Source organism: Corylus avellana, chromosome ca9, assembly GCF_901000735.1.
Source record: "Corylus avellana chromosome ca9, CavTom2PMs-1.0".
Classification (NCBI taxonomy): Eukaryota; Viridiplantae; Streptophyta; class Magnoliopsida; order Fagales; family Betulaceae; genus Corylus; species Corylus avellana.
Genome location: NC_081549.1, coordinates 17799437 through 17819979, shown reverse-complemented (window position 1 = coordinate 17819979; position 20543 = coordinate 17799437). Strand labels below are relative to the sequence as shown.

General features: G+C 37.2%; 4 protein-coding genes across 6 annotated transcripts; 2 read left to right on the top strand and 2 right to left on the bottom strand.

Moving 5' to 3' along the window:
• Positions 1 to 3067: 3067 nt before the first annotated feature.
• LOC132191549 (adenylate kinase 1, chloroplastic) lies at positions 3068 to 7122 on the bottom strand. The gene is made up of 4 exons (XM_059606638.1): positions 6773 to 7122; positions 5192 to 5332; positions 3908 to 4180; positions 3068 to 3668 (listed from the first exon to the last, which is right to left on the bottom strand). Exons 1-4 carry the CDS (start codon positions 7043 to 7045, stop codon positions 3525 to 3527), a joined length of 831 nt encoding a protein of 276 aa, XP_059462621.1. The 5' UTR covers positions 7046 to 7122; the 3' UTR covers positions 3068 to 3524.
• Positions 7123 to 7310: 188 nt separating this feature from the next.
• On the top strand, positions 7311 to 10914 carry LOC132191550 (thioredoxin-like protein AAED1, chloroplastic). 2 transcript variants are annotated; one of them, XM_059606639.1, is made up of 9 exons: positions 7312 to 7575; positions 7722 to 7863; positions 7959 to 8004; positions 8283 to 8342; positions 8794 to 8830; positions 9450 to 9529; positions 9672 to 9763; positions 10259 to 10319; positions 10618 to 10914. In XM_059606639.1, exons 1-9 carry the CDS (start codon positions 7383 to 7385, stop codon positions 10675 to 10677), a joined length of 771 nt encoding a protein of 256 aa, XP_059462622.1. In that variant the 5' UTR covers positions 7312 to 7382; the 3' UTR covers positions 10678 to 10914. The 2 variants fall into 2 exon arrangements, with proteins under 2 accessions (XP_059462623.1, XP_059462622.1); XM_059606640.1 differs by lacking the exon at positions 8283 to 8342 and having other exon boundaries at positions 7311 to 7575.
• Positions 10915 to 12032: 1118 nt separating this feature from the next.
• Positions 12033 to 13491, top strand: LOC132191529 (DNA topoisomerase 6 subunit A). The gene has a single exon (XM_059606600.1). The coding sequence runs from the start codon at positions 12157 to 12159 to the stop codon at positions 13423 to 13425; it is 1269 nt and encodes a 422-aa protein (XP_059462583.1). The 5' UTR covers positions 12033 to 12156; the 3' UTR covers positions 13426 to 13491.
• An 81-nt stretch (positions 13492 to 13572) lies between these two features.
• On the bottom strand, positions 13573 to 19785 carry LOC132191528 (pentatricopeptide repeat-containing protein At5g02830, chloroplastic). Of its 2 annotated transcripts, none has more exons than XM_059606598.1 (12): positions 19203 to 19785; positions 18657 to 18744; positions 18206 to 18410; positions 17743 to 17853; positions 17138 to 17302; positions 16372 to 16965; positions 16067 to 16132; positions 15821 to 15901; positions 15412 to 15509; positions 14535 to 14745; positions 14267 to 14330; positions 13573 to 14060 (listed from the first exon to the last, which is right to left on the bottom strand). In XM_059606598.1, the coding sequence occupies exons 1-12, from the start codon at positions 19741 to 19743 to the stop codon at positions 13759 to 13761; spliced, it is 2526 nt and encodes an 841-aa protein (XP_059462581.1). In that variant the 5' UTR covers positions 19744 to 19785; the 3' UTR covers positions 13573 to 13758. The 2 variants fall into 2 exon arrangements, with proteins under 2 accessions (XP_059462581.1, XP_059462582.1); XM_059606599.1 differs by having other exon boundaries at positions 17743 to 17850.
• Positions 19786 to 20543: the final 758 nt, after the last annotated feature.

Sequence of the window (20543 nt, the reverse complement as noted above, 5' to 3'; positions counted from 1 at the left end):
TTTTTTTTTTTCTTCTTTTTTTAAATTTCTCCAAATTTTATACATTGACTTGAGCATTGGAGAAATCCCGTGTTGACACACACAATAAGCTCATTTGCTTTGCTTTCTTTGTGTAACAGGTATTTTCGATTGAAGTATCAGTGTACGGTCAACTGTATCAACAGTTTTGCACCATATGTGGGAACCGATTGCAAATACCTTAGACAAAGACCACCTCATGTTGAACACCATGTCATCAAAGAGTGTTAGAGGTGACAACAATAGTATCTCCAGTTAGCTCGATTTTCAAGAGCAGCAGCTCATTGCACTTTTTTTTATTTTTTATTTTTATAACATGAACCAAACCCTGTAACAAAGCCACGATATGATGCAGCAATAAGGTCATTCATGAACTTGTACAAATAATTCATCACTCGATTTATTGGAAGACGCAATAGTAGGAGACTAGTGATGTACCTCTTCACCCTTAAGAAAGGTGAAACAAAGTCCCTTAATAACTCAATGGTATGCTTCAATAGAGAGCGTGAGAATTAATACTTGAAAGTATCCAATTAATTATATTAAATGAGTATTTTTGTTCATTCAAAAAGTGAAAAGACAAAAATACCCCTCAAATATAATTAACTGGATACTCTCGAAGATCATGTTCTAGAGCGTGATCCTACCACTCTCCTCCGAGGAATTTGGTTGTGCAGCGCCTTTATGGAGAAACGCACCTAGAGAACTCTCTCCACCCTTCAAGAATTCATGGACAAGGCCAATAAGTTCAATCAAGGCCTTCATGGATCAAAATGGAAGAGGGAGTGTTTTATTTATTTTTTATTCGGGAGAGGGAGTGTTAACTTGAATAAAAAGTATAAAATAAATTCGTCATTACAAATCATTTCTAGTCGTGGGTCACCTACATGGCTATAAATTTTTGTTAATATAAGGATACAATTGTATTTTCACATACAATTAGCATTTTCCGTCCAAATTAACAAAAAAATATTAATAGCAAAGGCCAAGTAAAAAGGTTTGGTAATTTGTGGGGGAGCATTATAACTTTTCTAAAATTTGAAAATAAAATTACAAATTAAATAATAATTTGAGAAGTCAAGTAGAGTTTACCAATGTCACGCTCTCTTTCCTGCCATTATTTGTGAATAACCATTTATTTCCCTTTTATGATTTATAAGAACGCATGTGAGCATTGAAACGACAAGGGGGACATCCATGCCGCCTTTGACGGTTCAATAGCTGGAGGCAGCTTGGTGGATTCCTGTCTCCACCACTGCTACTCTTTTAAGGTATATTGAACTTGACAAACACGTCTTATCCATCACCAGTGAGGGATGCCCAAGTTTCAATACAGTCCCACAAGGAAGAGCCTTAAATTTTTATTTGTGTAAATACATTATTTCATAATAAAAACGAGAAGATAAATGCTAGACTTACAAACAAATTTTACAAAAAAATTTGTACAAACTTATGTGACACAATATGATTGGATATAAGATAAGTTTAAATTTTGAAAAACCTAATCATACAGTGTCATATCAATTTGTAAAAGTTTTTTCTGTAAAATTTATTTATAAGTCTAACACTCCTCAAAGAAAAAGGGTTACTTAGAACAAAAAGTTTAAAAGTGCCGGTCTTCCCAATAAGAAAGAGCTTTAAGGTTTTTCAAATACCCAAATAAAAGAAGAGAAATGCTACAATCACCTTCAAGTGCAATTTTTTTTTTTTTTTTTTTTTAATTTTATGTGGCAATGAAAATTACCATTAGATTTTAAATAGATCATACATGTAGTATTTGTCATAAAAAAAATAATAATAAAAAATAAGAGAGAAGCTATTTTCCTAAAAAGAATAAGCGACGTCTTATGAAAGTAGCAATCAAAGTTCAAGGCGTCTTATCTCTTTTCCCGTAACCCTAAAACAAAGTTCTCTCTGGATGAAGATATACAATAATTATGCGTCCAAATTGAGTAGCTAGCTTTTGTGAGAGAGGCCATGTGAATTCAGCTGTCCAAATAAAGAAACTGTTTTTTTTTTTTTAAAATAAATTTTAATTATTTAGTTTCTGTTGAAGTTAACGGGCCCATCACTAAACCTCCAAATAGAAAAGGTCCATGTAAACAGCTATAAAGCAGAAAATGAAGAGTGCAAAATGAGCCAAAAAGAACCACAAAAAGAAAAAGGGAGAGGCCAGACGTGAAAACAAAGGCTTAGATGTCTTTCATGTGCAAAAGCTAAAGCTAGAAGGTAATGGAGAATGGCAATTGAAATCGATCCTTCTGTGCCTAGAAAAAGAAAAAGGAACTCCATCCTTCTTTCAGCCAGCAAATTCTGCTTCAAGAACAGAGGATCCTTATAAAGCTATAACCTCTCCAAACCAGAACTATCATAGATAGTAGGGCCATCCATCAAAAGAACAAACAAAATTTAGCTTGTAGGGCAAGTGAAGCTAAATTAAAATTGTCTCAAAAAATTATAATTTTTTGTTCACCCTATGTTTTCTGTTGCCTTTGCATAGGAACTAAAACTATGTCATCAACTATAATAAACCATATTGAATTGTTTAAGAAATCAACTTCATTCTATGCATCTCATTACTGAGGTGTAAATTAAATTTCCAATTTGACATGATTCAAATAGGTAAAATGTACAGCAGAATCTATCTTGCACTACTCAAACTCTTGCAGTCAAGAGCTGGTACTGTGCCCTAATTCAATGTATGCAGCTGTGTTAACTTACTGCCTGGCAATACTAGAGCCAACCAGCTCGGCCAGCTGCAAAGGAAACCCAATCAAGCACAGATTGATAATCATTCATTTATAATTCATTAAATGATTGACTGGAAAGAAATATCATAAAGCCCAAGGGAAGAGAAAGGGCAAATGGGACATGCATATATACATTAGAGAAGTATCCTATTCCAAGAGAGATTCAACTTGGAACTCATTCGATTTTAGTATACTGTACACTAGTACTTCTTGTAAAGAAAATATCAGAAATTTTAATCACCCAATAAGAAAGATGAAATCTAGTATCACTTAAAAAAAAGTCTACGTTTGTCAGGAACTTCAGATCGTCACTTAAGCACTTAAGTGCTTAAGAGTAAAGCATTAATGATAAGTTACAACAATACAGTATCATTGTATCAATATATCAGCTTCCACTGTTGAAGCTTATTGCTGCCATATAATTACTTCCTAAAACAAAAGCATCCCTCAACCAAACAATACTGTAACAAATGCTCTCTCTCTATCTCCCTCTTACACAATAATAAACTAGAAACCTCTTCATCTAAAACCAAACAAAATAGAAAAAGCCTATTCCAGGCATCCGGTAGAGATCAAATTACTACACAGATTTCAAGTTTTTTTTTTTTATTTTTTTTTTAATTTTTTATTATTTTTTATTATTTCATAATGGAGAAAAAAAATGTTCTTTCTCATTCTTTCCTCCTGCAAAATCACGGGCATGCACCTTGCATGCAAAGAATAACATACTCACCTTCAGTGGTACAGTACAAAAGCTTATGCTGCAGCAGACTGCTTCTCCTCATAATCATCAAGATTGAGAGCTTCAAGCAATTTTGGCCAGGATTGTGGGATCCCTCCTGGCAGATCAAACTCCAATAATTTTCCTCGACTACGATAAAATTCCTCCACAGGCTGACTCTGCAAAAACAACAGAAGTGTAAGGGCACCCCAAATAAAAAGTATAAAAAGACATTTACCAAATTCAAAAGGAGCCATAGATAATAATATGGTGTAATCTACTTTCAATAAAACCATTTGAACAATACAAACGTCGACCACATGAACGGGGAAAATATATTTCAGGTTAAACTCATGGCATTCACAAGTGTCTTGCAAATGGCCCTCCATAAATAGCATAGTAAAGAATTGAAAATTACCTTTTCACTGTATACACGAAGCCGTTCTTTTACAACTGCTTCAGTATCATCTGACCGAGTAATAAGCTTTACCGTGCAATGTGCTGGGGGAAGAAGTGGAGCCATGCTAATACCAGGATTCCCATTTTCACCCTTGACATTAATCGATGCCAGATTGAAATTTTTCCCACATTCGCTGCAAATTCTTCTTCCAAGACATTTCTCAAGCAAAACATCTTCCTGGAGCTTCAGATTGACTACCAAGTCAATGTCAGTCACCCCTTCCAATATTTCCTGAGAACACAAACAATTGAGAGAAATTTGAGCACATACCATGAAGGCAAAAGGCTACTAGAGAGAGAACATATTTCTACAACTCCACAAAAGAGAGAGAGAGATTCATGTAATACTGTCTGGGTTGGGGAATACTCGCAAAACTAATTGTTATTGAGCCCAAATGAGGAATATGAACCCCATTAGTAGAACTAAATTTTGAAACACATGCGATATGCAGAATAGAATAGCTATTCCATAGGAATAACTATTATGATGTTTGGTTAGTTTATTATGCCTGAGAATAACTATTTCTGTAGCTATTCCTCAAAATGAGGAATCACTATTCCTCCCAAAAAGGAAAGGAATAGCTAGCACCCCAATTATAATTCACACAAAGCTCTCCCCCCCCCCCCGGTGCTGAGATTTAAATGATTTTTATTTTTTTGTTTTTAATTTAGGTTTTCAACCAATAAATCGATGGGGGTCTGCTTCAAACTCTAAAGGCTCGTTTGCTAATGCTTTTTAAAGGTTTTTTTTTTGCTTTTTGGTTGTGATGTGACATAAAAGTGAAAGATGTTTTAAATGTTTTGTGATTATTTGAGTTAAGTTGTTTGTTAATGTTTTTAATTTTTTTGTTAAAAAAACAAAAAGCAGTCCTAAAAAGTGTTGCCAAATGAGCCCTAAATTTCCGCTTTGCCAACCAGATATTATCTTTCAAAGGTGTTTTTGGCTGTAGTTTTTTTTTTTTTTAATAAGTAATGTAATTATTTGAAAAAGGCGCAATCCCAGTACATAGAAAGTATATAAGAGAGTACATAGCTAGAAAGGGAAAAAAGATGATTATAGACTTCATTGTAGGCAGCAAAAACATGTTCTTTTATTTTGGATTGAGATACAATAATATTGCAGGGGTGACAACCTTCTCAATCAAAAACTCCGTTCATTTATTTTCATAAAATAAAATAAATAGAGAAAAGAAAAATAATTTAAGTAATAACTATCTCTTTTGACCACAGCAAAGATGCTCACCGCTTGATTTATTGTTCGAGGAAAACCATCAAGAATAAATCCTGATTCACCTTTAGCTTCTCCAGCCTCCAGTCTCTTTGACAATAAGTTTATTATAATTTGATCCGAGACCAATTTACCTTGGTTTACAATCTCCGATAGCTGCAGCAGACAACAGAGGTTTAGAGAGAGAGAGAGAGAGAGAGCATAAAATTTAATTTTCTCAAAGCACTTCTCAAAAAAATGCTCTCAATTTAATTAATTGTCTCTCCCTTGAACCCTACAGACTAAAGTGGAGGATGTCACACGCTAATAACGCATTAAAACAATAAAACATGAATTCAAAAGCGTGGCAACTGGCAAGCCTGGAAGCCCATATAGCTCAAATAGAGTGGTTCTTAACTACTTGTAACAAATCATAGAACTAAATCATCAAAGTTATAGGCGACCAAAAAACTACACCCATTTCAGTATATTAAAAAGGACAAAGAAGTTAAGATTTCAAAATAATTATTTAGGAAAAAACTATTGTTTTCATAGAGTTTGTGAAATGACTTTCAAAACAAATTAGAATGGAAAAAATTGAGAAACAACATTTCTTTATTTAAGAAAATGACCTTTACCATGAAAACCTATTGCGTGAGACCTTTGACTCTTTGAGTAGCAGACTGGCATTCCTAAAACCCAAGCATCAGGACATGCCATCTACAGGTTCTAAATCCTACAAATAACAACCCATTCTGGTGCATAACTGTCCAATAATACCCATAAAAAAAATGCACATTGTACATAGAGCTGGTAATTTTGACACGACCCAACAACCCGACACGAACACAACACAAAATTACCGGGTTTGAGTTTACCCTAAACAGGTTTGAGTTATAAACGGATCGGTTTATTTTGCTCTTAACGGCTCAACCCGTGGGTGACCTGTTACACTCGTTTATTTTATTATTATTATTTTTTTGGTTTACCCTTAACAAGATTGGGTCATAAACGGGTCAATTGACCCGTTAATGACCCGTTTATTTTGATAAACGGGTCCATTGACCCATTTATGACCCGACTCATCACTTTCATTTTCAAAAATAAAAAATAAAAAATCACTTTTTAAGCTAAACGGGTTAAGTGAGTCGTGTCAGGTGACTCGTGAAATTCTCGTGTCGTATCCGGATTTTGTGGGGCTAACCCGTTAGCTAAACGAGTCGTGTTTGGGTTTACCCTAAACGGGTCATGGGTCATTGCGGGTCGTAAACGGGTCAACCCGCCAACCCGTTTTGCCACCTCTAAATTTGTACGAAACTCACATTGAGTACTAGGAGATTGAGATCTGATGCATCTCAATTTGGAAATATAACTAGCCGCAGACTCAATCCTGAATGCTAATTTCTCTTATTCTTATCAAGCAAGCACCCAAACCAGGCTATCGTACACAGCAGATAGTTCTACCTCTTATAAATTCCACCAAGGAAAAAAGCTACCACTAATTCTAAAATCAATGCCATCCAATCAAGGAGCTCAAAGAAAAATCATCCAAGTAGTAATGAGAATCCAAAGTAATACGAGCTCTAACAAATAGATCAGCGAACGAGACAGAAGAACCTGTTGAGAGAGGGGCCCTGAGGAGGCGAGCTCTTCGCGAACGAGATCACCGGTGGCGATGTGGGGAACGCCGAGGAGGCTACAAAGGCGGCTGGCGTAGGTGCCCTTGCCCACGCCCGGGCAGCCGAGAAACACCCATTGGACATTTCTGTCCTTGGGATCTTTGCGGCTTGAAAAAAGAGGATTGGTTTCTGATGAGATGGATGTAGACAAGCACCTTCTCAGGTAAGAAATGGAGGAGGAGGGCTTTGCCAGGCGGGTTATGGCCGCCATTGGAGGAGAGAGAGAGAGAGAGAGATTTCAGTTGCGGAGAGATGGGAATTCGGCTGAGAACCCTAATTGGACACTTTTAACCTGAAAGAAGAGAGGAATGTTCTATTCTGTTGGATTTGGTCCAAAAACAGAACGACATGCAGTTTACACTAACGAAATAAAAAACGTCATGCAGTATGAATATCCAGAGCATAGCCGTTCGATTGAGGGGCCCGATCGTCATTTGGTTTAACGTCTTGCCACGTGTAGCTCAACTTCCCACAATTACAGCCAACGGTCACAGACTCAAAGGGTCACCAATCCCTGGTAGAGTTTCTGCTTTTCTTCTGGAACATCCATGGCGACTTCTTCTCTGTCTACTACTCTTTCAACCAATAATATCCGCTCCAACAGAATCACCAATCCATGTTCGAAACGTGTGCTCCCTATTCGCACTCTCAACCTCTCTCGCAGTCCGAAACACTCTAAGAAAACAGCCAATCTCCGGCAAAGCCACGTCATCGTACCCTCTGCAGTATCCGGCTCTTCCGGTAGTTATTTTTTTAATCTTTTTGCTAATTTCCAGGAAAACTTTGATTTCTCTTTTTTCAACTTTCTTCATTTTCTCGGTAACCAAACGCAGTTCTGTATGGTAGTTTTCAGTTGATGAAGTTTTGAATGTACGGATGTGAAACAGGGATTGAGACTTCGGTGGTGAGTGAAGATACCACAAGTTTACTGGACACAGTGAACGTATTCGACTTGAACGGAAACGCGATTCCGATTTCTGATTTGTGGAAGGATAGGAAAGCTGTTGTCGCATTCGCTCGCCATTTCGGGTGAGTTTCTGTTACCCTTATGGCCTTATTGAATAGAAAATAGCTAGTTGAGCAAATCGTTCTTTTGCTTAGATCGCCTGTCTTTGTTTTCTCAGATGTGTCCTTTGCCGCAAACGAGCTGATTATCTTGCCTCCAAGCAGGTAACTGGCATGTTTTAGATTTAGTTGATATTGGGGTATCAATCATGTTAACAACAAAGGAGTTCACAGAGATATTGTTGTTGATAAGCTGAAATTGAATGGAAATATCGATGCTGATTAGAAATTGTTGGATCTTTGTATATGAAATTTTGCTTTGTATTACAACTAACTGCAAATTAATTCACTGAACGTTTCTGAAGAAGATGATATACGGGAAATGCTTCCTTTTGCTTGCAAGTTGTGTTAACATGGTTCTGACGTAAGTGATATGGTGACAGGATATAATGGATAAATCTGGTGTGGCACTGGTTTTAATTGGACCTGGTAGCATTGATCAGGTTTGTCCTGAAATGGCATATTGAACTATTGATAGTTAATTGTTAGCTTAATAGATGAATTAAGTATGCAATGATAGCATGCTCATGGGGAATGGAGGTGAGTGCAGAATATGTTTGCATTTCTATTGAAGTTCATGAATAAACTTCCCATCAAATTTGGGTTTTGGCTGGACGAAATACCAAATGACATTCTTCGAATGTTACTCTTTTTGGTTTATACTCGTTGCACTGATTGTAAATGTGCTTTTTACATGTTTAAGGGATAAATGTCACTTTTATAAATTAGGTTGAAAGAAATTCTCCAATCCAGTTTGGAAGAAATCTCTGTCCGTAACTTAATATTGCCAAATATGTGACTCACCTTGTGATGCTTGACTGAAATCAATTTTTTTTTTCTTCATATTTTACTAGATCTTTGTCTTAATTAAACATTAGTAGTAATTTTATGCAGGCTAGGGCATTTACTGAGCAAACAAAGTTCAAAGGAGGTACGTTCTGAAGAATTTATAGGCTATGTGAATCATAATATGTCAGCAGTGATTTAAGTTTTACTTTGTTTTTACTGCCAATGGGGTACAATGGAGACATTTTTTTTAGCTTTTTAATCCTTTCCTTATTTTGTTTGGGGGAGGGGGAGGGGGAGGGCCAGAGGGGGGAGAGAGAGAGGGTGGCTCGATAGATTTTAAGGCCTAAGACAACAAATTTAAGTGGAGCATTTTTTATATATAAATGTTAATTAAATCATATTAATATTATTTAAAAAGCGTTGTTCTCACTTTTTGCTCTTAATTTTTTTCAAAGGACTTGTATGATTCATTTCTACTACAAGACATTTAGTTTCAATGAATGGTGTATTTTGTGTTGAGTTACATATAATTCTTTTTATGTAGAATTTACCTTCTTCTTTTTTAATTGAGAATTTATTTTTTTCATAGAATTTACTTTTTTTGTGTTTTTTTTAAGTGAAAAAATCTTTTTCTTCATCAGAATAGAGGTGTGAAGAGTGAAAGAGAAAGCTCTTCAAATATAGTCCATGCCGTCCTACAGCCAAAGACGTGTGTCTATTCTTATTGCAGCCTACTAATGAAACCTTGTTTTTTGTTTCAGAAGTTTATGCTGATCCAACCCACTCATCATATGAAGCTTTAAGATTTGTTTATGGCGTTTCAACTACATTCACTCCTAAAGTACGTGAAATCCATTCTTAATTAATGCTGTAATGCATATAAATTCTAGTGACTTAGTAGATGGTGGGGGTGTTTGTGAAAATTTGGCACTTTGTGATTGCATGTAGGAATTCTCAGTTTAGTTGCTTCCATGACACTCTAGGCAGGTCTCAAGATAATACAGTCATACATGGAAGGTTATCGACAAGACTGGAAGCTCTCATTTGAAAGGGACACCGTGAATAGAGGTGGCTGGTATGTGAACCTTCTTGTTACAAATACCATGTACATATTTTAGTGGTGAAGTTCACAAGTTCTCACATTGTGAACTTTTCTGAAATCTTATCTTAATGCAGAATTGTTGATCCAAAACAACTCGGTAGTCATGATAAAACAATAAACACAAAGCTGACCTGTTTCTTATTTTTCAGTTCTTTTTTTTTTTGTCTCCTTTATGAGTGAATAATATTATAGCATCCATCACAAATACTTGTAGTCTACTAAATCACTTGACTGGCTTCAACAAATAACAAGATCCTGAGGAAGAAACCAAAGAAATCTGGCAACAACTTACTCCAATTTTCATCCAGTAAAGAGAGAAAAAAAATATACAATTACATAGAAATGTAAACCCACCTCCAAATGTGTGAGATTGATTTGATGAACCTTTATCTGATTTGAGCTAAACTTGTCATATGTGAGTTTCTGTGCTGTATTTTGCAAAGCTGACGGAAGTTTGTCCATTCTCAGGCAGCAAGGTGGAGTTATAGTTGCAGGTCCTGGCAAAAGTAACATCTCATACGTTCACAAGGTAATCAAGCCCCCCATCCTAACATGTTCCTTTTTCTTTGTAACTGATGAATGACACAGTAAGGATGTTGACATGCATGTAATCTTAGCTGATGTTTGGAAATCGTTCTAAAGCACAGACAAATCAAAATATTTTTCAACAATTTCTTGAAGCTTGTCTAAATTCATTTTTCTTATGGCATTAAGATTAGAGTGTCTAAAGACTCCACTTGGAACTTATGTAAGTTGTGATTTCTTGTGCTGGCCGGGGACTTCTTTCTACTATTCTAACATCATGTTAAATTTGTTCATTTGAGTAGGACAAAGAAGCTGGGGATGATCCTGATATTGAAGATATTTTGAAAGCATGCTGCTCATGAAGAAGAAATGACTCACATCCTTTCACTTTGTTCTTAGGGCATACCCCGGCCTGCTCCGTTCTGGGTGGTGCTTCCTACCTTCACCAGTGACTCGATGTATATGGGATGTGTTGGAAGCCCATCCAAGGAGTTGGGCAAATGATATTACTGTAAAAGATATTAGGTGGCATATATTACTGCCAACTCGGCATTATAGTCAACTGATCAAAGTGCATCATTTTCGGAGGTTTCTAGCCAGCCGGCATCAATTGCGTAATGTGCCTGAAATTTAGAAAGGGAATAATCATATTCAGGTCTTACGATTTCAAATTAATGTTTCTGTCACTTTACTGTTAAAATTAAGGTTTATCTGCCTACCATGTGTACACATGTGACACATTGTGCGCATAGTGTCAGAACTGTATTGACATATTTGCCACAAGATTGATATCCAAATCACAAGATTATATACGTCCAAGATATCAAAATCCAATAAACCATATTATTTTGTTGTAATTACGTCTTTTCATAAGTGTTGACCATATATTTGGACGTAAAAGTCATATTTGGCCAAAAGTCTTATGAAAATACTCTTATTTTAACACTCACTTAACAAACCAAATTTACCTTATTATAATTATTAATCTATAAAAAAGATTAATTTTTTTTATTTTTTATTTTTTTTTAAAAAAATAAAATAGGAAGGGCTAAGCCACCGCCAGCCACCATGGCCACCCCCAGTGAGTTGGGGGCCGCCATTGGAGTGGTTCGCTACAACCCCTAGCCCTAAGTTTGGCCGTTTGGCCACCATTTGTTTTTATATTTTTTTAAAGTTGTATTTATTACTTTAATATTTTAAATTAAAAAAAAAAATCATAGAAATGCCAATTAAAAAGTGGTCATGTGTAACAACTAGCTTAAATGCAACAGATAGTAATTTTATGGACTCAAATGTCATAGTTTTCTTCGTTGAGTTTTATATAAAACCGCTATTACCTAAATTTTAAAATAAAACGATTCTAAGGGTTTGTTTAGGATTGCGTTTGAAAGGCTTAAAAGTGCTTTTAACACTCAAAAAACTCGTTTTAAAAAAAAAAAAAAAAAAAAGGTACTCGTTTGATAAAAAAAATTAAGCGCTTTTAAAGGTATAAAAAGCTTAAAAATGAACAAAACATACTTTTGACAAAAGCTTAAAAATGAAGCTTTTACCCAAAAGTTCTTTTTGACTTGAAAGCTCTATTTTTCAAACGCAATCCCAAATATGCTATAATTGTTATTTTATTTTAGAAATCGGACAGAAAAGACCTTGAAACCTGAGGTACACATGTTGAATAATATAACCAAGCAATACGGCGTCGTATAAAGACGGCCCCTCACAGGCTCACTAGCCCTAGAGAGAAGAGATAGATCACCCCCAAAAGGCTCTCACTCTCATTTCCCGCCTTTCCACTCTTCAACCGATCCACATTTCTCAGCCTCTCTCTCTCTCTCTCACCTCAAATGGACGACAAGAAGAAGAAACGACGACGACCTGACCCGAGCTCCGACGAAGAAACCCGGCTTCCCTTCAAGAACCGGCTAAAACCCGACTCCGTTATCCTCGAATCGCTCCGAGACCTCCTCAATACCTCCTCCTCCTCCGCATCCACCTCCAAAACCCTAACCCTAGCGGACCTTGCCCTCGCCTCCACGTGCCGCGAGGTGAACGAGCTCTCCCTCCCCTCCGTCGAGTCGGCCATCGAGTCCCTGATTCTGAAGATCGCGCGCTCCATCCTCGACGGCCACGGGTTCTCCTTCGACGTGCCGTCACGCTCCGCCGCCAACCAGCTCTACGTGCCGGAGCTCGACCGCATCGTGCTTAAAGATAAGACTTCCCTCCGCCCCTACGCTAACATCTCCACTGTCCGCAAATCCACCATCACCACCCGCATCCTCCAGCTCATCCACCAGCTCTGCGCCAAGAGCATCCACGTCACCAAGCGTGACCTCTTCTACACCGACGTCAAGCTCTTCCAGGACCAGACCCAGTCCGACTCCGTCCTTGACGACGTTTCGTGCATGCTCGGCTGCACCCGCTCCAGCCTCAACGTCATCGCCGCCGAGAAAGGTGTCGTCGTGGGTCGCCTCATTTTCAGCGATAACGGCGACATGATCGATTGCACGAAGATGGGTATGGGCGGAAAGGCCATTCCTCCCAACATTGACAGGGTTGGGGATATGCAGAGCGACGCGTTGTTTATACTGTTGGTTGAGAAGGACGCTGCGTATATTCGATTGGCCGAGGACCGGTTCTACAATCGATTCCCGTGTATAATCGTGACGGCCAAGGGGCAGCCCGATGTGGCCACGAGGTTGTTCTTGAGGAAGATGAAGATGGAGCTGAAGCTTCCGGTGCTTGCGCTTGTGGATAGCGATCCCTACGGGCTGAAGATTTTGTCGGTCTACGGGTGCGGGTCAAAGAACATGTCGTATGACAGTGCCAATTTGACGACCCCGGATATAAAGTGGTTGGGGATTAGGCCGAGCGATTTGGACAAATACAAAATACCAGAGCAGTGTCGGTTGCCGATGACGGAGCAGGATATTAAGACCGGCAAGGACTTGTTGGAGGAGGATTTTGTGAAGAAGAATCCGGGCTGGGTTGAGGAGCTGACTCTCATGGTGAAGACGAAGCAGAAGGCTGAGATTCAGGCTTTGAGCACGTTTGGGTTTCAGTACTTGTCTGAGGTGTATTTGCCCCTGAAGCTGCAGCAGAGGGATTGGCTGTAACGGTATTTCCTTGGTGTTTCTCTTTGTTTGCTTTACTTTTGTAATGAGTACTGGGAAATTTGTGTAGTCATGCTGAAATTTCCCAGATGTATCCTTTCGGTTTGCACTTGTATTGGTTTCAATATCAAAAGAAGCAAGAGGACCATATGAGCAAAAGAGTTGTTTTATATAATAATTTGGGAAAAAATTACATACAATTATTGTGCTACTTACAAGTGACACCATCTGGCTTACAAATCGCCACTTTCTTCTGCTTTGAATGCAAAATGTTGAGAATTTAGCACATCTGATATCATGCACAAACTCCTAAAGTGGTTTTACATACAGAAATAGTCATGTTCTGATGGCACCTACTCTTCTCTGCAACCAATGATGCAATGATTTCCTTGTGACCTTTAACCTCTGTACAACCGCAGGTCTTCTAGTAGAACAATCCAACTCTCTGGATTCTTCCAAGTTTAAATCCGATTCATGAAGTGCATTTCTAGGTCCTACTGAAAGAACCTCAAGGCCCAATTCATCCCGCAGAAGTTTAATCATTGCATTTTTCACCTCTAAATTCTGTTTTCTTGGATCTCTATCTACTACTTTACGGATTCCTAAAACGATCAAGATATCATCTTTTACTGAATATCCTGCAACCATGAATCATTCAAACATCAGCCTTTAAAATTCGTACCCATTTTTGGGTTTTAGATTCAATTAACTCCTTTATCTCAATTTACTTGTATGCTTAACCTGATTTTGACTATTGACAGCTATATAAATAATTGTGAATTAACTTAAATGGACTGTGCAAGACAGTTTCCTGCAGATGTCATTGAAAGAGATTCTTTCATACCATGAGTATAGTAGTTCTCTTTGATCATTCGTAGAACTGCAAGAACAACAATCCGAGCTTCAACCTGTTGGACACATATTGCATAAAGTTAATGAGAAAAAGCTTGAGAATTGTGAGATGAAAATTTCTGAAAGAGTACAAACAAAAGCAGAAATGGTAATTAAATTTAAACTGCAATCTAGGCAAGCAAGTATCAAGCTAGTTATCCTCTCCTTAAAACCAGTAAAACACAATTGAGGCTTAATCCCAATATCAAAAGTATCCATACCTTTGTAAGCCCTTGAAGGTCAATGGATAGTCTTTCAGCATTACTTTTTTGCAAGTGTGTTGCAATTTTTTCTAGAAGTAGACTTTCAGTTCTCCCTAAGTTGGTCTTATTGCAGGAGCTGCACTCTCCTTGGTTCTGATTGTTGTTTTGTATTACTCCTTCACACCATTCCTCAATGAGCGCCTCGAGATAATAATCATTAGATTTGTACCTACATTAGCATGCTTGATTAACAGAAGGAAGAGTATATTCAACTAATATATAATTATCTTTCCCCTGATCACAAAGGGCAATGCCAGGAAACTCTGATTATTCTCTATTCTATCCATGACCTTGGATACAAATGCTTTTTAGAATATGTAAGAACATTACTTGTATGTGGCTGTGCATATATGAATAAAATAAGGTTTAGCAAAGACAAAATTAATGGAAATATATAGAATATAATCTTATTACCCCAGTCTTACAAGTTACAAAACATAATGCACTCTTCAATCCTATCTAATTGGAAATGACAAAATTTGGCCCAATTTTATCTAAATGAGTCTGAGGTGCTTTGCCATGGAGTGTATATAACTTTTCATAGAAACTTGCAACTCATCAGACAATCAGATTATGCAAGATGGTAGAGGGACAACAATCGTTAATGGTTAGATTAGATAAATATCCCTAATGAAGAGCACAAAGTGGCATTTATGAATATTAGTAATCTGATAAGTTTCACTTCCAGTGATGAGATACCCAAAGAACTGATAAACCATAATGAAGCAATATAATTAATTGGTAAATTAAGGATAGCAGAACATATTCATAGTTATCAGGAAAAAGGTAATAAGAATGCAACAAATATTTATACAATCACTTTATAGTAACATACCCTGCTTTGCGCATATCTTGATATATAGACAGGCATTGCTGTACTTCATGTAAGGAACCATATCTGGTGCGGGCCCTTAGAAGGGTATTATAAGTCACCTGAAAAGAAACAATTTAAACGAGTTATATATGGTGAGTCACAGTTTTCAGAATGCCATTCGCAATGATTATACGCTAAACTGTATCTAGCGTGCAATATGAAACTGCCATAATTTTGATTACAATTTCATTACAATACCATGCAGAACCATATACAGAAAACACAAAATCCTTTTGTCAGGTCACGTCTTAGACCAGCCTCTTCTAGAGGGCAGGCGACAAGGATCTTCCCTCAACTGCTTTGCAACAGTACGTCGTAAAATTCACACTCATGCATAAAGAACAGGAGCATATCAACTCTAAGCACTTACCAAATTTGGACGTATCTGATACTTTTTCATTTGCTCAAATAATGAAAATGCTACCTTCAAATTTTCACTTTCCACACAAACCTATAAACCAAAGGGCACAATGCATAAAAATCCAGGTCCAACAGATTTGAGATAATAATAATTTAAAAAAAAAATAGAAAAAAAAAAAAAAGGCATCTTATTAAGTGGTCATGACAGGACAACCATTTTACAATAACCAAACTAGTGTAGGAAGAAAGATGTAACCTTGATGGCTGTTGTATATGTAATAACATCTGGTTGAATTCCAGCACCAAACATGTTTCTCAAAATCTGCACTGAAAGAAAAAGTAGTTATCAGAGAACTTAGATCCTAATGAAAAGGACATGAATGAAGACCAAAAAATTAAAAGGGAAGGGCTAAGGTTTTTTTATTGGTATCTTCACTCAAGTTCTCACCAGCATCAAGAATAATTCTAGTGTAAGATAATCAGCTAATTAAGCACATTATGAAAAATTATGCAAAAAGGAAGAGAAAAGATGAAGTAGATCAAGATTAATTTGTACACTACCTGTATGGCACCTTCTACATTTCTTAAGCCTCCAAATATATCAATCAAAATTGACCAGCTTATCTGATTAGGGGAAAGACCGACTGCTCTCATCTCATCCATCAAAGCTTTTGCATGGTAGTAATCAGTACCACACGCCTTCATCAGAATATTATATGTGGCAGTTGAGGGTGTAAAGGGAAACTTCTTAGTAAAGTTTAAGTGATGTGAATTAGATACGCAATTTGCCATGCTAGTACTGCATTCTTCGCCCGCATTCTCTGAAGTTAAATTCCCATATATATTCTTACTACGATCTCCACTAGTAGTCTCCATGACTCTACTTCCCTTCCAGGATTGGAAAAGCCGGAAGGCCCTGTCATACTGGCAAGCCTCAACACAAGCATGTAAAAGGATGTTGCAACACTGTGTATTGGGTTCACAGCCAGCCTGCAGCATTTCTTCAAACAACTGAATTGAATGCTCTACAAGACCTGCATTGGCACAGGCATTGATCAATGATGCCCATGCAACAATGTTGGGAGTCACACCGGCTGACAGCATATCATCTTTGATGTGCAGTGCCATTTGCCACAATTTTGCATCTGCAAAGACCTGGAAATTGATACATAGACCATGACGATGTCAAAAAGTTTTTGCAAGAGTCTCAAATAACCATATTCCACTTCCCCAAGAAAAATGAAAAAGAAAATCTACGGTCTATTCACAAGCAATGAAATTATGAGGATGCAGATATTGAGAGTAATGTCCATATACAGTGAGTTACCTTTACAATGGTGCTGTAAGTGAAAACATCCAATTTCAACATTCCCGACAATTCCAAATGCTGTACTTCCCTATAAATATCTTGCGCCAAATCAACTCTGCCAGCAAGACAGCATGCCTTCAAAAGGATATTGTAAGATGCCAAATCCGCCATGACACCAAGATTCTGAATATATAGAAAATAAAGGTTTATGAGCTTGTACTGTTTTTTGCTGAGCTGAATAAACATTAATAAAAGCAATAGATAGTGTTAATTAACCTATCAAGTATACTGGCTAACAAATCAATGCATCATTTCTTATTGTTTTTATCAAAAAAGGAAAAGAATAGCGACGCTATGAGCTCAACACCTAATGCAACCGATCAATTTTTCTAAAAATAAGACAGGGAGAAGGAAAAAGGCAAGGGATGCAGCACAGTAAGCATACTGACCATTTGGAGTTCAATTATTATGAATATCTAATTAAGCATGCAGAGATTATTCACTCTGATTGGTGGTCAAATACAATTGTACATGGAAAATCCAGAAAATTAATTGTCAATGGAACCCAGCAAAGGGACAAACTTCATGTTTGTGAGGAGAGAGAGAGAGAGAGAGAGACTTACTTGCATGTTCTTGTATACATGCAATATGTAGCTCAAATCATGGGCGTTGACGTTCATGAGACTGTTGAAAACATAAATATTTGGGGTGATCTTTTGGTTGAGTAAGTCCTGCTGCAAAACCCATACAAATGAAAGCCCAATACTCAACGGCAGCATAAAATCTCTAATTGTCCTAAAACGATTCCAAAAGAATTATGAAAACACGATTGTTATGAACCTTCAACACCAAAAAGACCAAAAAGAAAAAAAAGGTAAACTAGATTTAACTTAGATTCTGCAGGTTAAATCAACTTTGGCAATGTGCTCAAGTTTATACTTCATAGTCTACATGTTCTAACACAAAAGTGATGCACATGCTGCTTTTCAATCAAAACGATATTCAGATAGGTTAAATTTCCCAAACCAAACAAAAGCATTCAGAAATAAGTTACTAAACAATATATAAAGCAGTCAGAGAAAGTACCTCATATATGTACCTAGATTTCATGTAGTCACCACAGAGACCACAGACGTCTATTATTGTGCGGAAGACATACATGTTGGGAGCACTCAAGTTTTGCTTGGATGCTTCATATGTTGTCAATGCAGACACCAGGTCCCCTTTCTTTCCAAATTCATGTATAATGGTACAGAATAATATATGTGAATGTGGAAGAATACAAGCATACCTGCAAAGCATGATACTGTCGCATAAGTAGTGACAAAGGTAACAAAAAATGAACATACATTGAATGTGCCACCGCAGCCAGTGAAGCTATAGTCGAGATTGTGCCATTTACAAAGGAAAACTTGCATTCTAAAAGACAGCATATTTTAACAATACTCATCTGGAAAGATGTCTCACTGATGTATATAAAATAAAAGAGAAAACTTGAACCTTACAAAGACCAATCCATAATAGAAGTGAATCATACCTTATTGCCAATTCTGGGTTACGTTGATCAACGCACACTCTAATCACGTCAGAATCCTTCAGTAGTCCTTTGATTGAGAAACGAAAACCTATATCAAGTAATCATCTGTTATCCCATGCACAAAATCCCAATCATGACAAAAAGTTAACACACGTCAAATCTTCTACGTTTTAAGCATGATTAAAATATGAGAAACTCTTAATTTTTCCCCCTTCGCAGCTAATTAAGCCCCTTTCACATGGCAGTAATTTAGTTCTTTGAATCAAGAATGATGACATTACAACAACTCAAATTTAAATACTTTCAACGATTCTTTTTCCAAAAACTTAATACATATAAAACTAAGTAGACCAAGCACACAACCAAGAGTCCTGCAGTCAATAATTCCAGTTTATACAAATGTAGCCGTAGTATAAACGAAAAAAAAAAAAAAAAAGAACTCTTTACTATTAATCTAATAATTTGAAAATTTCTTATACTACATGAATTTCAATCACACAAGAAGCTACCAAATTGGAGATAGTTAACGCAAACCCATATAATCACCTGCAAGAACCTCCATCAAGTCAACAACTTCCTCGACTTCCCCACATTTTACAATGCGGCGGCACTCTACGCCCAGCAACTCCATGGCAGGCCCGTCGGCCAGCTTCAACTGACCAAGCCGAATCTTCCCGAGTTTCCTCAAAACCTGAGTCACAGTCCGAACATTCCCTTCTCGAAGAGCCGTCGAAATCCCCTTCGCCACAAGCTCCGCGCTCAACGCAGCGCCAAACTTGGCGGTATTTGCCCCTGAAAGAATCACACTCTCCACAATCATCGCAAAGTCTTCGAGCTTCCCGTCCCCGGCGAGCTTGGAGGCAAGGTGAGCATAGTAGTTAAGGTGGATTCTGTCGGGGGTGGAGCGGAGAGGGGAAGGAGAATGAAGAAGGCTTGGGATTGGTGGTTTGGAGGGAGACAGTTTGGCGGGATTGGGAAGTGAGGATCTGTAGGGCTTGCTGGAATGGTGGTGGTGGTGGTGGTGATGGTGGTGGTGGGAAGGAGTGGCAATGGAGGAGGAGGAGCCAAGGATGACGAACTCTCTCATTCTTGGCCAACCGTTTGGTGGGTGCGTGAGAGAGAGTGTGTTATGGGGTTTATATGGGTTTCGGAAGCTGCATTTGGGATTGGTTTTGAAAGGCTTGTGTTGGAGATATTTCAATATTAAATTTATTGTGAGTAGGTTAAAACTAAAATAAATTAATAATTACATAAGTTTATAGAACAATCTTAAAATAAATAATTGTGAGTAAGTTAATATCCGTCACAATATTTCTTTTAACCTACCAAATATGTCAATAGTTTTTTTTTTTTGGTGAGTAGGTTAAAAAATTGAATTTGGATCCTCGATTGAGGAGCTCGTTCCACTTTAAAGGATCGGCTCCTATTCGATCTAAATGGACTAGAGAATATTCTGTTCAATTAAAATCCACTTTACGACTTAATTAAAAGCTTGAGCATTACATTAACTGGTTGAGAGTGTTGCATTAATAATGGGCTTTGATTGGTAAGAAGTGTTTGTTCATCCATTTAAATGTGAATTTGACGGTAGGTTAATATCATGATTATTATTCTGTTTTGCTTCATTTAATGATGCATAAGGTAGTGTCATGTCAGTGATAACATATAATATTGGTAAATTAACAATGTCACGTCAGTATAGTGCAATAATAGTGGAATATTGATATAGTTTGTAACATACTCTTGAAAAAATAACGATGTCTCAAATACATGCAACAATTCTGTTTTGGATAATGAATAATGGTACAAATTATATTTTTATCCACTCATCAATGTATTTTTTTTTTTTTTTAATAGACAAGGCAATGTTGATATAAAAATAAAATA